The following is a 13334-nucleotide window of genomic DNA, read 5'->3' on the forward strand; positions in this document are numbered from 1 at the left end:
TCAGGCTTCTTCTGGGCTGCATGTGTTGGCAATTGGGGAGCATTCCATCACATGCCTGACTCGGGCCTCGTAGATGGTAAACAGGCTTTGATGAGTCAGGAGGTGAGTTACTTACTGCAGTATTCCTAGCCTCTGACCTTCTCCTGTAGAAACCTGAGTTTATGTGGTGAGTCCAGTTGTGTTTCTGGTCAATGATAACCCCAGGATGTAGATTGTACTGCCAACATGGCTGTAACAACAATGAGATTTAGTGTGGCGACCAGGTGACTTTTCACCTGAGTGTGGGTGTTCCTAAGAGTATTATTGGGATGAAAGGGTTTAGTTTACCTTTCTGATATTTGTAATGAGGCCATTTCAAATGGATATTGTGATAGTGTACTACAGTTCATCTTTCTAATGCATGTCTTTGTTTGCTAAAAGTACATTGGCAGTCTCTTGTAAATCTGGTTAATGACTGGCCAGCATGGTAAGCAAAAATTGAAACTTATTCTATCAACCCAGATTTCACTTTGGGATTTGACATGTCTATTATTATCATCAATGGAGTCCTAATAGTTTCACTGTGTCAACGCATTGTGGATTTTTTTCAGTGAAGTTTTTGTTTCTGTGGATTGCTGCATTTGACATTCATGAAAATATTTGAATACCTTTAATGTTGTCTGCCTGCGTGCAGAGTTCTTGCTTTTACTTTTGCTGTAGTATGATGTTACTGCCTTGTCCAACTTCAAGTTTGAAATGAGGGAGGCTGGAAAAATCAATTTACCTAAATTGCAATTTATGCAAAATCCACAAGCACCTTTTATGACCTGCCTTCACATCAAGCCAGTTGTTACCAGGTTCCATTGGCTTCCAGTTTCTTAGCAAATTCCCCCAAAGGTGCTAATTCTCACTTTTCAAATATTTCAATATGCAAGCCACACCCTAGCTGTTGGCCTTTGCTGTGCACTGCTATTTAGATGCTGCCATTCTGTTTGTTTCCCACTCAGTATCCATACTGTTAGCAGTTCTCTGTATAATGTCATGACTCCGGGCAGTTTGCACAGTATTAGCATAGCTATTTGAGGCTATCGAACCAGAGCCTGATTCTACCCTCGCTGAACAGTCAAATACTTACTATAGCATAGATGACCATCTAGTACTCAGAACAATAATTTTAATAGATTTTCTCACTGGTACAGAGTTACTCCCCCTGCTGAAATTAGTTAAGTCAGCATAGACATTAAAACTACAGCCGGTGATATTCACTCCAAATACCACTGGAAAAAGTTCACTCTATTCCCGTTAAATCTTTCCATTCCCTTTCTCCTATCATACACTTGTGGTAATTTGGTGATAATTGTACAATCTACCTTCTTTTAGGAGCAAGAAGAAAACAAAGGAGCTACAAGCTGGCCAGAGTTTTACATTGATCAGTTAAACTCTATGGCAGTTGTAAGTATTCATTTTATTATTCTCTACACTTATAAACCATACTATTCATCAAGTGTAGCCATAGTTCTGATAATGATTTTTAAAATGCATTTGTTCGTTGAAGAAGTTGTTTTTTGACAGAGACAGTGAATGGGAGTAAGTGGAAAATAGCAATTGTGTTGCAGCTCACTTTGAAATTTTAGGTTTCTCTCTATTTACCTTTAATTCAAACTTTTAGAAAACAGTAAGTGTGGAATTTTGCACCTTTAATTTTGGACTGAGGTAGCTTATTTCTCACATTGTTCTTAACTAATAATGCTTCTCAAGTGACAAATTCCATAAACTGGTATGTGCACTTTTGCTCATGAGTTATCGGTTATTTTGCCATTATCAAAGCAATGATAATGAAGGCCCATCTTCTATTTCTGTTTTTAAATGAATTGGTATCTGCTTTGTTTTGCCTTTCTAATCAATGTTTACCTCAAAAGTATTGAGACTAGAGCTCAGTGTATACTGACAGTGTTCTGATACTTCACTGAGCAGCTATTCTCTTGCTTGAACCTTAACTCTGAATGTTGATGGGCTATTGAACTGCAGTGGAGCGTTGCAACCAAACATGATTCCCTCCTCTCTCAGTATCTGCTTGTGCATGACCAGAAAGGGCTAATGGTTGCCATCAAGATAGGATTTTGTTTTTTCCCTTTTGAGGTGTAAAAATCAGTGTTCCTACTGTTAGTACAGCTGAAATCTATAACTCTGCAGAGATCAGGAACTAAATAAATCAAGAACATGGGGCGGCATGGTGGCTCAGTGGTTAGCACTGCAGCCTCACAGCGCCAGGGACCCGGGTTCGATTCCAGCCTCAGGTGACTGTCTGTGTGGAGTTTGCACATTCTCCCCCTGTCTGAGTGGGTTTCCTCTGGTGCTCTGGTTTCCTCCGACAGTCCAAAGATGTGCAGGCTAGGTGGATCGGCCATGCTAAATTGCCTGTAGTGTTCAGGGGTGAGTGGGTTATAGGGGGATGGGTCTGGGTGGGATGCTTCAAGGGGCCGTGTGGACTTGTTGGGCCAAAGAGCCTGTTTCCACACTGTAGGGAATCTAATCTAATCTTAAAAAAAAAACTAGGATGTTCTTGATCTGTGCGGTCCATATCTTTGCTGGATAACTTAATAAGCTACTTTAAACATTCGGTCTTTATTATGGAACTCAGCTTGGGATGTAATAATAAGGCTACTACTGTTTAATTTGATTTATTATTGTCATGTGTACTAAGACATAGTACACAAAAAAGTACTTTCCCTATCTAGATGAATCACACCTTACATAAGTACATCAAGATAATAAAATAGAATGCAGAGCATAATGTTACAGCTATAAAGAAGGTTCCGAGAAAGACCAACTCTGAGAGGTCCATTCATAAGTCAATTCTGCTTCAGAATGCTTAGTACACTAAATAGAACTGGCTATGTTTGCAATTAAAATGTTTATTTTGAGTTGAATACAATTTCGACATCCTTTTGATGTACCTTTTAGGAATGCTTCCACTTCCACAGTGCTGCAATGTGGCTGATCCTAAATTTAATGTTGGGTTTGCGGGAAGTTTTAAATCTAAGGCAGACATCAAAAGGATGAGAAACAATTGGAACAAAGAAAACTGGAATGAACTACATATAAATAGATATGAAACACATAAATTATTTAGTTCATTGCAATACGTGTGCTCATCAAGGGCAAACGTAGACTCCATTTATTCAGTTGCACAGCCAGAGTCAATACTTAAATATAGGTGAACCATTTCAAACTGAAAGAACAATTGCTCTCATACACATAAATATAGAAGTTCAGGCAGGAAGTGTTTTAAAAATGAATGAAAGAATATAAAGTAAGGAAAGTGCAAAATGTGAATATGAAATTCTTGCAAGCAATGTTGTGAAGTAAGGATCAAAAATGTTTATAAATGCATTGAGACAATAGTTGTAAAATGGGAATATGAATCCATACTTAAAATAGAGGTGAGACCAAATTTGAAGGTAAGGAAATAACAAACTTGTTAAACAAATATTATATGTCAGTGCTAGAACGAAGAGGAAAAAAACAAAATACCAGCAATTGTAATTGCTGCACTATTGACGGCATTGCCTTCAGCTGTCAAGTGCCTATGCAGAATTCTGTAAGGAGTTTCTTCTGCTACATCCAGCTTGTTTTGCTCATATCTTTGTGGCACTATTATCGGGAAACACACTCGCAATGAGTGCTTTGTATTTGGAACATACACTTTGAATGTGTAATCGAGGTAGTTTCAATTGAAGCATTTAAAAGGGAATTATAAGATTTTAATCTGAAAAGGAAGAATGTGCAGGGTTACAGGGAACAGCAGGACAATAAGATGTTCTTTTGGAGAGCCAGTATAGACATGACAGACTGAATAGCCTTTTTTCTGACAACTCTGCAATTCTGTGTTAGAGGTACTGTATAAATACAAGTCAGCTGTTGGTCAGAGAATTTTTAAAGATAAGTTGAGCAGAGAAACTTGGGTTAGTACAAATTTTGGGGAAAAATGTGATAGAGAAAATAATGGGACTTATGATGGCTAATCCTCAGGACCTGATGTATCATGAGGTAGAAACTTGAAAGAAATAGGTAAGCAAATTGTAAATCCATTAGTAGTGTTTCCCAGGAATCACTTGATGCTTCTATTATTTTTAATTAGTTTTATTTGGGATATGGATGAAGTAGTGGAGAGTCCTGTTTCCAGGTTTTGAGGGGACACCAAGTTAAGAGTGTGAATCAAAGTGTGTGATAAAACTTGTTGGTATTTCTGGCGAGGGTCAGAAAGCACACGACACCAGGTTATAGTTCAACTGGTTTATTTGAAAACACAAGCTTTAGGAGTCTTCTTCCTTCTGGTGTTAGCGAGAGGTAGTTCTGAAAGGATTACAGATTGTGACCCCACTGAAGTTGACACTGATTACGCTGAGAGACTTTGCTGGTGCACCTCTCGCAAACTCCTCAATCATCTCATACACTAACTCTATAGCAAACGCTGTAACATTGAAATTGAGGTATAATCCATATTCTCAGCTTGGGCTCAAGATATAGTTATACAGTACAGTTATGAGACACTGCCAAACAGATGAGGCAACTGAACTACACTAAGAACAAGAGGCTGGAGAAACTGGCATCATCACCAGCAATAACCATGTGGGTCTAGGCCCGAAACATCAGCTTCTGTGCTCCTAAAATGCTGCTTGGCCTGCTGTGTTCATCCAGCTACCCACTTTGTTATCTCCTAATAACCATGTCTTCCGTTTAAAAGCAGTACCACCATGGGAAAATCCATCGTCAACTTATCTGACCACAGCCTTCAAACAAATGAGAGCGAAGTTCTCAGCTGAGGACTTAATTTTTGCCCCACCACCAAAATGAACCTGATTGCATCTGCTGCAGGACCAGGAATTCATTAGATATGAGACTGGGAATTCTTCCAAGACGTAAACAGTGAGCCCAATGAGACACCTAGCGAATCAGATCAGTCAACAGAGATCCAAGGGGGAGCGGGCAAAGGAGTCGTCAGATTGGACCCCTGTGGATGGCCGCTGCTTGGGGCTTGACAGATATGCTCAAGCCAGAAGAGAATGTGTGAATGCCAGATTAATCAGCTGCACTCACAAGGTTAATGCAAAGCTACCCAGGTACAACTCAATGCCATCCATGCTGTCAAGACCAATCACAACATTGTCTGCTGGTTTGGTGACAAAGGGGGAGCCATTGTCACACAGAATAGAACAGACTACTGCAAGGAAGTGTGCCGACAGCTGAATAACCTAGAACACAGACGACAGCCAACCCAGACAAAGAACATACCCATCAACCGAACAGACTGGTCAAGACTTTGATTCAGTCCTTCAGAGTACCCTACACATACTCATCCTGGGGAGGGGACGACTTCTGCCTTCCAAAGATACACAAAGCTAACACGCCTGGGTGTCACATGGTATCACGCAATGGGACTCTGTTAGAACCTCCCTGGCTATGTCGAAGGCATTTTAAAACCCATTGTCCAAGGGAATGCCTCCGGTTCTGTTGTAGCACTACAGATTTACAAAAACTCAACACCCATGGACCAGTCAACCAGGAACATTCCTTTTCACAATGGATGTTTCACACTCTACACCAGCATCCCCCACTCCGATGGCATTGCCACAACAGCCTCAGTGTTCAATACCACCAACCACCAATTTCCAGACGTCATTCTACAACTCATCCAAAGAACAAAGAAAATTACAGCCCAGGAACAGGCCCTTCGGCCTTCTAAGCCTCCGCCGATTGAGATCCCCTCTCTAAACCTGTCATCTATTTTCTAAGGGTCTGTATCCCTTTGCTCCCTGCCTATCCAGATACATCTTAAAAGACACTATCATGTCTGCGTCTACCACCTCCGCTGGCAATGAGTTCCAGGCACCCACCACCCTCTGCGCATATCTCCCTTAAACTTTCCTCCTCTCACTTTGAGCTCATGACCCCTAGTAATTGACTCCTAGTAAACCAGACCCCCACTCTGTGGGTGGTGGCGGGGGGAGCTTCTTGCTATCCACCTTGTCTATACCCCTCATGATTTTGTAGACCGCAATCAGGTCACCCCCTCAATCTCCATCTATCTAATGAAAATAATCTACTCAACATTTCTTCACAGCTAGCACTGTCCATACCAGGCAACATCCTGGTAAACCTCCTCTGCACCCTTTCCAAAGCATCCACATCCTTTTGGTAATATGGCAACCAAGATGTACGCAGTATTCTAAATGTGGCCGAACCAAATTCTTCTACAACTGTAATATGACCTGCCAACTCTTGTACTCAATACCCCATCCAATGAAGGAAAGCATGCTTGTATGCTGCCTTGACCACCCTATTGACCTGCGTTGCCACCTTCAGGGAACAATGGACCTGAACGCCCAGCACATCCGCTTCATCGACCACAACAGCTTCACCTTCGGCAACCAATTCTTTATAAAGACCCATGGAACCGCCATAGAAACCACATTTACTCTCCAATATGGCAAAATTGCCATGCCAAGGATTGAACAAGACTACTTTGTGCTATACCTCTAACCAATGCGATACACCAGATAAATGTCAACGTTTTCTTCCTTTGGACTTATGGCGAGGAATCACTGAGAAAACTGCATGGAGATGAGTTTCATCCTACCATCACACTTACCATGGGCTACTCATTTTAGAGTCAGTCTCAATCTTGGACACACACACCTCCCAAGGGTGGACACCTCTGTACATTACTCTACCACCAGCCCACGGATAATCTCTCAATGCTGCATTTCTCTAGCTTCCACCCAAAACGCATTAAAACAGCCATCCCCTATGGACAAGGCCTACATATAGACAGGATCTGCTCAGATGAGGACGAACAGGACAGACACCTGAAGGTGTTGAAGGGCATCCTCATTGCCAGTTCCGACGTGCCACTACGAGGAAAAAACCGTAATGACGTCCTAGAAGACAGACATCGGATACACTGACACGGTACCCTTCGCCATCCAGTACTTCCTGGGAGTGGAGAAACTACACCATGTTCTTCATAACCTTCAACACATTATTGATGACTTTAAGCACCTTGCCAAGATCTTCCCCATGCCTCCACTTCTCACCTTCAAACAACCACCACACTTTAAACAGGCCATTGTTCGTAACAAACTACCCAGCCTTCAGGACAACATCGGTCACAAAACTATACAACCCTGTCATGGCAGCTTCTGCAAGACATGTCAGGCCTTCTAGGACACTACCACCACAAGTGGAAACAGCGCCCACCAAACGGAAGGCAGATGCCCATGTGATTCGGCCACTGCAGTCTATTTCATACACTGCAGGCAAGGATGCCACCACGATGCATGGTATGTAGGTGAACACTTGTGTACACTATATGGCCACGGACAAATGGACAGCGCACAACAATTGCCAAACAGGGATGCTCCTTCTATGGTGGACGCTTCAGCGGTCAAAGACATTCAACCTTGTGTCCTCCTAAGGCAGACTCCGGTATTTCGGTATACACAACAGTGTAGAGTCGTTGAGCAGAGGCTGATAGCCAAGCTCATTACCCATGAGGGCCTCAACTGAGATCTTTGTTCACTGCACTGCAGGTGACCCCACCACACTACATGCACATGCTGTCTCCTTTTTTCTCTCGCTCGCTCTCTCCTTTTTCTCTCGCTCGCTCTCTTCACCGCACCGCGCCTCTCCACCCCCCCCCCCCCCCCCCCCCCCCCACTTCTCCTCGCCACGTGTGCTCTCATCAATGGAGTGAATTTGTATTGGCACATACAGTTGACTTTGCTCAAAAAGCACACAATTTATAGATAGTCAGTGACTGTGGTGTTTATAAATTCTTAATTTAGAAATAGAACCTGTCTGACTCTGATTCTAAACGTGGCAAAATACCTAACAGATGTTGACCTAAAATATCATCTCTTCTTTACACTGATTAAATCTTTAATTCTTTCAGGACAGTGACTCCAAAGGAATTCAGGGATTTACATATACATGTTAATCAATTAAAATGTAATAACTAATTAAGATTTAACAGCACCTTAGGTTTGTTTAATACATCCTCATCAGTGGTGTGACCCTTTGATCTTTCACTTATAAATTCTGTGTCTGATACTACCTCTCTAACTTGCACCTAAAGAAGAAGCGAGGCACGAAGCTTGTGTTTTCACATAAACTGTTGGGACTATAACCTGGATTTGGCTGATTTCTGACCTTGTCCACCCCAGTCCAACACCAGCACCTCCAAGTGTGTTCCTGGAGCCATTTAATTTTGAAATCCATGTGACAGGAGTTCCTGGAGTGATGACAGGGATTAATTTGCACTAGGAAAGTTTTACGAGTGGACAAACTAAATCATTGAGTAGCACTACACTTTCCCAATTTAGAAGGATTGAGATTTTCTTTGCTTTGGGGAAGAACCCATAGCTTGGAGAGCTTTTGTTTTGCAGCTTGCAGATTATCAGGTGGAAATTAAAGTATGAAACATTTTGCGCAAAGTAAACGGATAATTTAGAACTGTTCGAAATGTTACCAAAATGTAATGATTCTAGTGTGAAGATTATGAACCAAAAATCACAACAATGGAGAATAATCTTGTTAAAATTGTAACCAGAGTCATTAATGAGTGGAATCAGGAATAATGCATTTGCGAAGATGTTAGTTGAAATCTGGACTGATGCCAGAATAAAAAATGACAATTAAATTCTTCAGTTGAGATCTTGTTTTTTGTCGGAGTTTCAAGGGACATGGAACAAAAGTAAGGTAGACAATGCAGTTGGAGATCAGCAATGATTTAGCTCAATATTGGAATGAGCTCAAAGACTGATACTTGTCCCTGTCTCTGTGAACATATACCGCAGCATATTATACGTATTTATGCACTATTGAATGTACTAACACTCCTAGTACCAACAAAATACAATTTTGGGGGATGCCAATTGGCTTCAAATAGGAAATTGCTTCTGAACACTTGAAGGTGACCTAACTGTTTAGTGTTGAATCTTTTTTCTCTCATCAGTGCATTCCAAAATCTGTAGAAATGTTTCGTGTAAAATAACTAAATAATGCTGATTAAAATAAATTGGCAATTGCTTATCATAAATATCTAATTCAGTGTTTTTTAATGAGAATATCATGTAATTTTGCAGAGTTACTCATGCAGTCTGAGAATACAGAAATAGAGGCCCCCCATTTAGGCTTCGTTACGTAGTGCAGCCTCCTAAGTTTATTAGGATAATTAGCTTATGTGTTGGAGAAAATTATTTCCTTTCTTGCACATCTTGCTTGTGACAATCAGTCTTCGTGGTCTTGATGGCTGTGCAAAATTGAACCACGGATGCTGATTTAGATCCAAAAACTAACTTGAAGCTGGGCGGTTAATTTGACATACATTTCTTTTCCAGCCTATTGTATCAAAAGTGTTCATTTTCTTTATCATTTTTGCATGCTGTAATATTAAAGGAAAGAATTAGTGAACTGATTTTTATTTGCTTTTTAGAGAAAATCGTTGATAGCTTTGGAGAAAGAAGATGAGGAAGAAAGGAATAAAACTATTGAGAGTTTGAAGACTGCACTGAGAACGCAACCAATGAGGCATCTGTCTTTGATTTATGCTTATGATTTTACATTGAAAGACTGTGTTTGTTTCTATTAAAGGTGACCATCAGTGTCACTTGCATGTGCCAGGAATTTCATTTAATAGTATGGGTGATGGATGTGTGGATGATGTCATGATACAGAATGATCTGAGATTCTAATTTAACGGTCAGTATCAAATGGGGAAATTTGGGGATCCAAATGTCAAATGAATTAAACTCGAATATAGATCAAACTTCATAGTCGCTAAGAAAGCTGTCTTCAGCTACATCTGGTGTTGACTCTTGCTTCCTAATTCAGTTATTAACAAGAAACATTGCTAGCTGATAAAGTGTAAATCTTCAGCTAAACATTCCATTACCAGGATGGTAGAAGGAAATCAGACATTGAAAATGTCAACTAATCCTAGCTATTTGATTCTAAAATATATTTTTCTGAATAATCTCATTTAGATTTGAATACTGCGTCCAGTTCTGGGCGCCCTATTATAGGAAAGATGTGGATGCTTTGGAGAGGGTTCAGAGGAGGTTTACCAGGATGCTGCCTGGACTGGAGGGCTTATCTTATGAAGAGAGGTTGACTGAGCTCGGTCTCTTTTCATTGGAGAAAAGGAGGAGGAGAGGGGACCTAATTGAGGTATACAAGATAATGAGAGGCATAGATAGTCTCTGGCTATCAACTCTATTTCCCAGGGCAGAAATGGCTAGCACGAGGGGTCATAGTTTTAAGCTGGTTGGTGGAAAGTATAGAGGGGATGTCAGAGGCAGGTTCTTTACGCAGAGAGTTGTGAGAGCATGGAATGCGTTGCCAGCAGCAGTTGTGGAAGCAAGGTCATTGGGGTCATTTAAGAGACTGCTGGACATGTATATGTATATGGTCACAGAAATTTGAGGGTGCTTACATGAGGATCAATGGTCGGCACAACATTGTGGGCTGAAGGGCCTGTTCTGTGCTGTACTGTTCTATGTTCTATGTTCTATGATGCAATGCTACCTGCTAGTAGTTGCAAAGATTAGCGAGAGTATGGGGAGCCCTTGTTTTATGTCTCCACTTTTTTAAAGTTGTTTTTTGCTTTTTAATGCCCCCCTCCTCACTTAAAGTACAATTCCTCATTTTAACATGGAAGGCTTGCCATTACAACCCTCAAAGGCAACTAATGATGGACATTAAATGGTGGCCCAGCCAACATTGGCCACAGCCCATGGGGAAAACAATTATTGTGGTTTGAAATCTTCTTGATCTAAATATTTAACCCTGTTAGGATGCTGCAGAGTTTCTTGACTGTGAATGGATGGGCAGCACCATCTTTAGTTTGGCTGGTGCCATACTATGTCTGTGTGGTCGTGTTACCCTACACCACCCGAATATTGTGCATGTGGTGCTCCACCTGTTGGTATCATTGGCCTTAAATGAAACCACCCAATAAAGCAATCAATTTCAGTTTGGCATAACTGTAGTTAATTTCTATAATTACCTTTCTATAATTGATAAATGTTCTTTTTAAGGCTCTTAATCTTCTCTCTCTTCTGTTTTGGCAAATAAGCTTTCTGAAGGTTTCGTTAGGTAGTTGACTAAGATCAGCAAGTGTCATGAATATAGGGAGTCCTCCATTTTAAGTCTCCATTTTAAAAGTATTTTACCTTTTTTATACTCTACCTCCTCACTTAATGTTATTCCTCATTTGAAGATCCCTTACGTCCTAATTGTGCTGGTCTTCATTCGCTCCTTTCACATCCTTGCACCTCTTGTGCCATTGCATTATCAGTGAAATCCCCTGATTCTATTGTTAGCAATTGTGCCATAGTGTTTGCATCCTGCAATTAAAGATGGTTGCTTTTTAAACATTACTCTGCTCAGGTACTGAAGTAAATTTGATTTTTAATCTTTGTTTCTAAATTTCTGTGCTGTTTGTACCTGTACTGGCAGAAGACCTGTTGATTTTTTTTTCTTAAAAAGTAACTGTCCTGTTCTGTACTCCATTGTACTTTAGATATGCAAGTACAATAGTTGAGGAGCTTGTACGTTACCTGGATTGTAAATTTATTTAACAACTATTCTGCAAGCCTGTTTTCTTTACTTAGACCTTCCTTGTTTTACAATCAGTTTTAGCTAGGAATGCACAGTCATGCACGTGGATGGCACAGTATTTAAATTTTTTTTTTGAAAACCATTCATCTAGGAGGACTATAGTCTATTATGTGTATTTAAATTGCATAATGACCAACTGAATTATTTTTGCTTGTTTTGAGCCTGATATTCTTCTGTTTGGCAGGTTTGTTACCAGATTCATTGACTTGGATGGTTTAACATGCATTCTGAACTTTCTGAAAAGTATGGACTACGAAACATCAGAATCTCGAATACATACTTCTCTAATAGGCTGTATTAAAGCACTAATGAACAACTCTCAGGGCAGGGCCCATGTTTTGGCTCATGTAGAGAGTATTAATGTAATAGCTCAAAGCCTTACAACAGAAAATATAAAGACTAAAGTAGCAGTCCTGGAAATTTTGGGAGCTGTGTGTTTGGTGCCAGGTGGTCACAAGAAGGTTTTGGAGGCAATGCTGCACTACCAGAAATATGCAAGTGAAAGAACACGTTTTCAGGTACAGTTTCCCACTGGTTGTGACCTGCAATTTTATCAAATGGAATTAAATATATGATCATTCATATAAAGGTCTGAGCATCCACCTCACAAAACAAGACTGAGTAACATCTTATGAGACTCTTGACTTCCTGAAAGGAGCTTCTGCCTAATTTCTTTTTGGTTTAGTTTATCCGTGTTTCCTGCCAATTGTAGCAGTGATGTGTTATCCTCGTAGAATACAGAATGTGAAAAATATGACCGCGATATGACCTTTTTAATCCCATGATCCCTAAACTTTGTAACTGTCAGTTCTTTTATTGCTTATGCAGTTTCTCTGAAGTAATTTTTGAGCTTTTGCTTATTTACCTCACTCATAGTTTTAAAAATTGCAAATTGCATCTTTCTCCTTCAGAGAGAAAGTTGATTTAGCCTGATTTGATAGTTCTTTAATTTGACGTTTTTTCACTTTTATATGATTTCATTTTTTACATTGTGCTGTGGGCTAATGTCCTGAACGTACCAAGCAAATAAAAATTGACTCAGTGCTTCCAGAAAGATCAGGCTAATGTTTGTCTCTTTTTTAATTGTGATGTTTGAAAATTAGCCTTTTTTAATTCAAGTTTAAAATGTAAATGCTGAATAGTAACTTTGACAATTGGACAGATCTTTAACAATTAAAGTTACTAAGTGGAAATACTTGCTATCTATTACACAACAACTTTTGTTGCAATCCTGAGAGATGTGCTGTTACAGTACAGTTTCTACATGATCTGGAGGGCCAGATGTATCATTTTACATAAAGACTGGCACTTGGATGCAGCTATAGACATCAGGCACTGACCAAGCATTTAGAAACCAGGTCTAGGATCTTTTATCAGAGATAGCAAGAATTGCAGATGCTGGAGTCCGAGATAAGTGTCGAGCTGGAGGAACACAGTAGGCCGGGCGGCAGAGCAGCAGGAAAGTTGATGTTTCGGGTTGGGACCCAACTTCAGAAATGGGGAGAGGGAAGGGAGTTGGGAAATTCTTGGCGGAGGGGTAGGGCTGGGGAAGGTAGTTGGGATGGTGATATGTGAGTACACTTAGAGAATGATGAGGATTGGTCAGTGAGGTGGGATGAATGGATAGGTGGGAGAGAAGATGGTTCTGTCTGGTCAAGGAGGTGGGGATGACT

At 40.5% G+C, this 13334-nt stretch overlaps 1 protein-coding gene across 1 annotated transcript in view; it reads left to right on the forward strand.

Annotated features, from left to right (window-relative positions):
• daam1a (dishevelled associated activator of morphogenesis 1a) overlaps positions 1-13334 on the forward strand; it is a 203855-nt gene that overhangs the window by 137636 nt on the left and 52885 nt on the right. The window contains exons 5-7 of the mRNA XM_048537719.1: positions 1360-1431; positions 9476-9570; positions 11846-12179. Coding sequence (XP_048393676.1) covers positions 1360-1431; positions 9476-9570; positions 11846-12179 — 501 coding nt within the window. The remainder of the gene's footprint in view (positions 1-1359; positions 1432-9475; positions 9571-11845; positions 12180-13334) is intronic.

The sequence above is a fragment of the Stegostoma tigrinum genome, chromosome 10 (assembly GCF_030684315.1).
Source record: "Stegostoma tigrinum isolate sSteTig4 chromosome 10, sSteTig4.hap1, whole genome shotgun sequence".
Classification (NCBI taxonomy): Eukaryota; Metazoa; Chordata; class Chondrichthyes; order Orectolobiformes; family Stegostomatidae; genus Stegostoma; species Stegostoma tigrinum.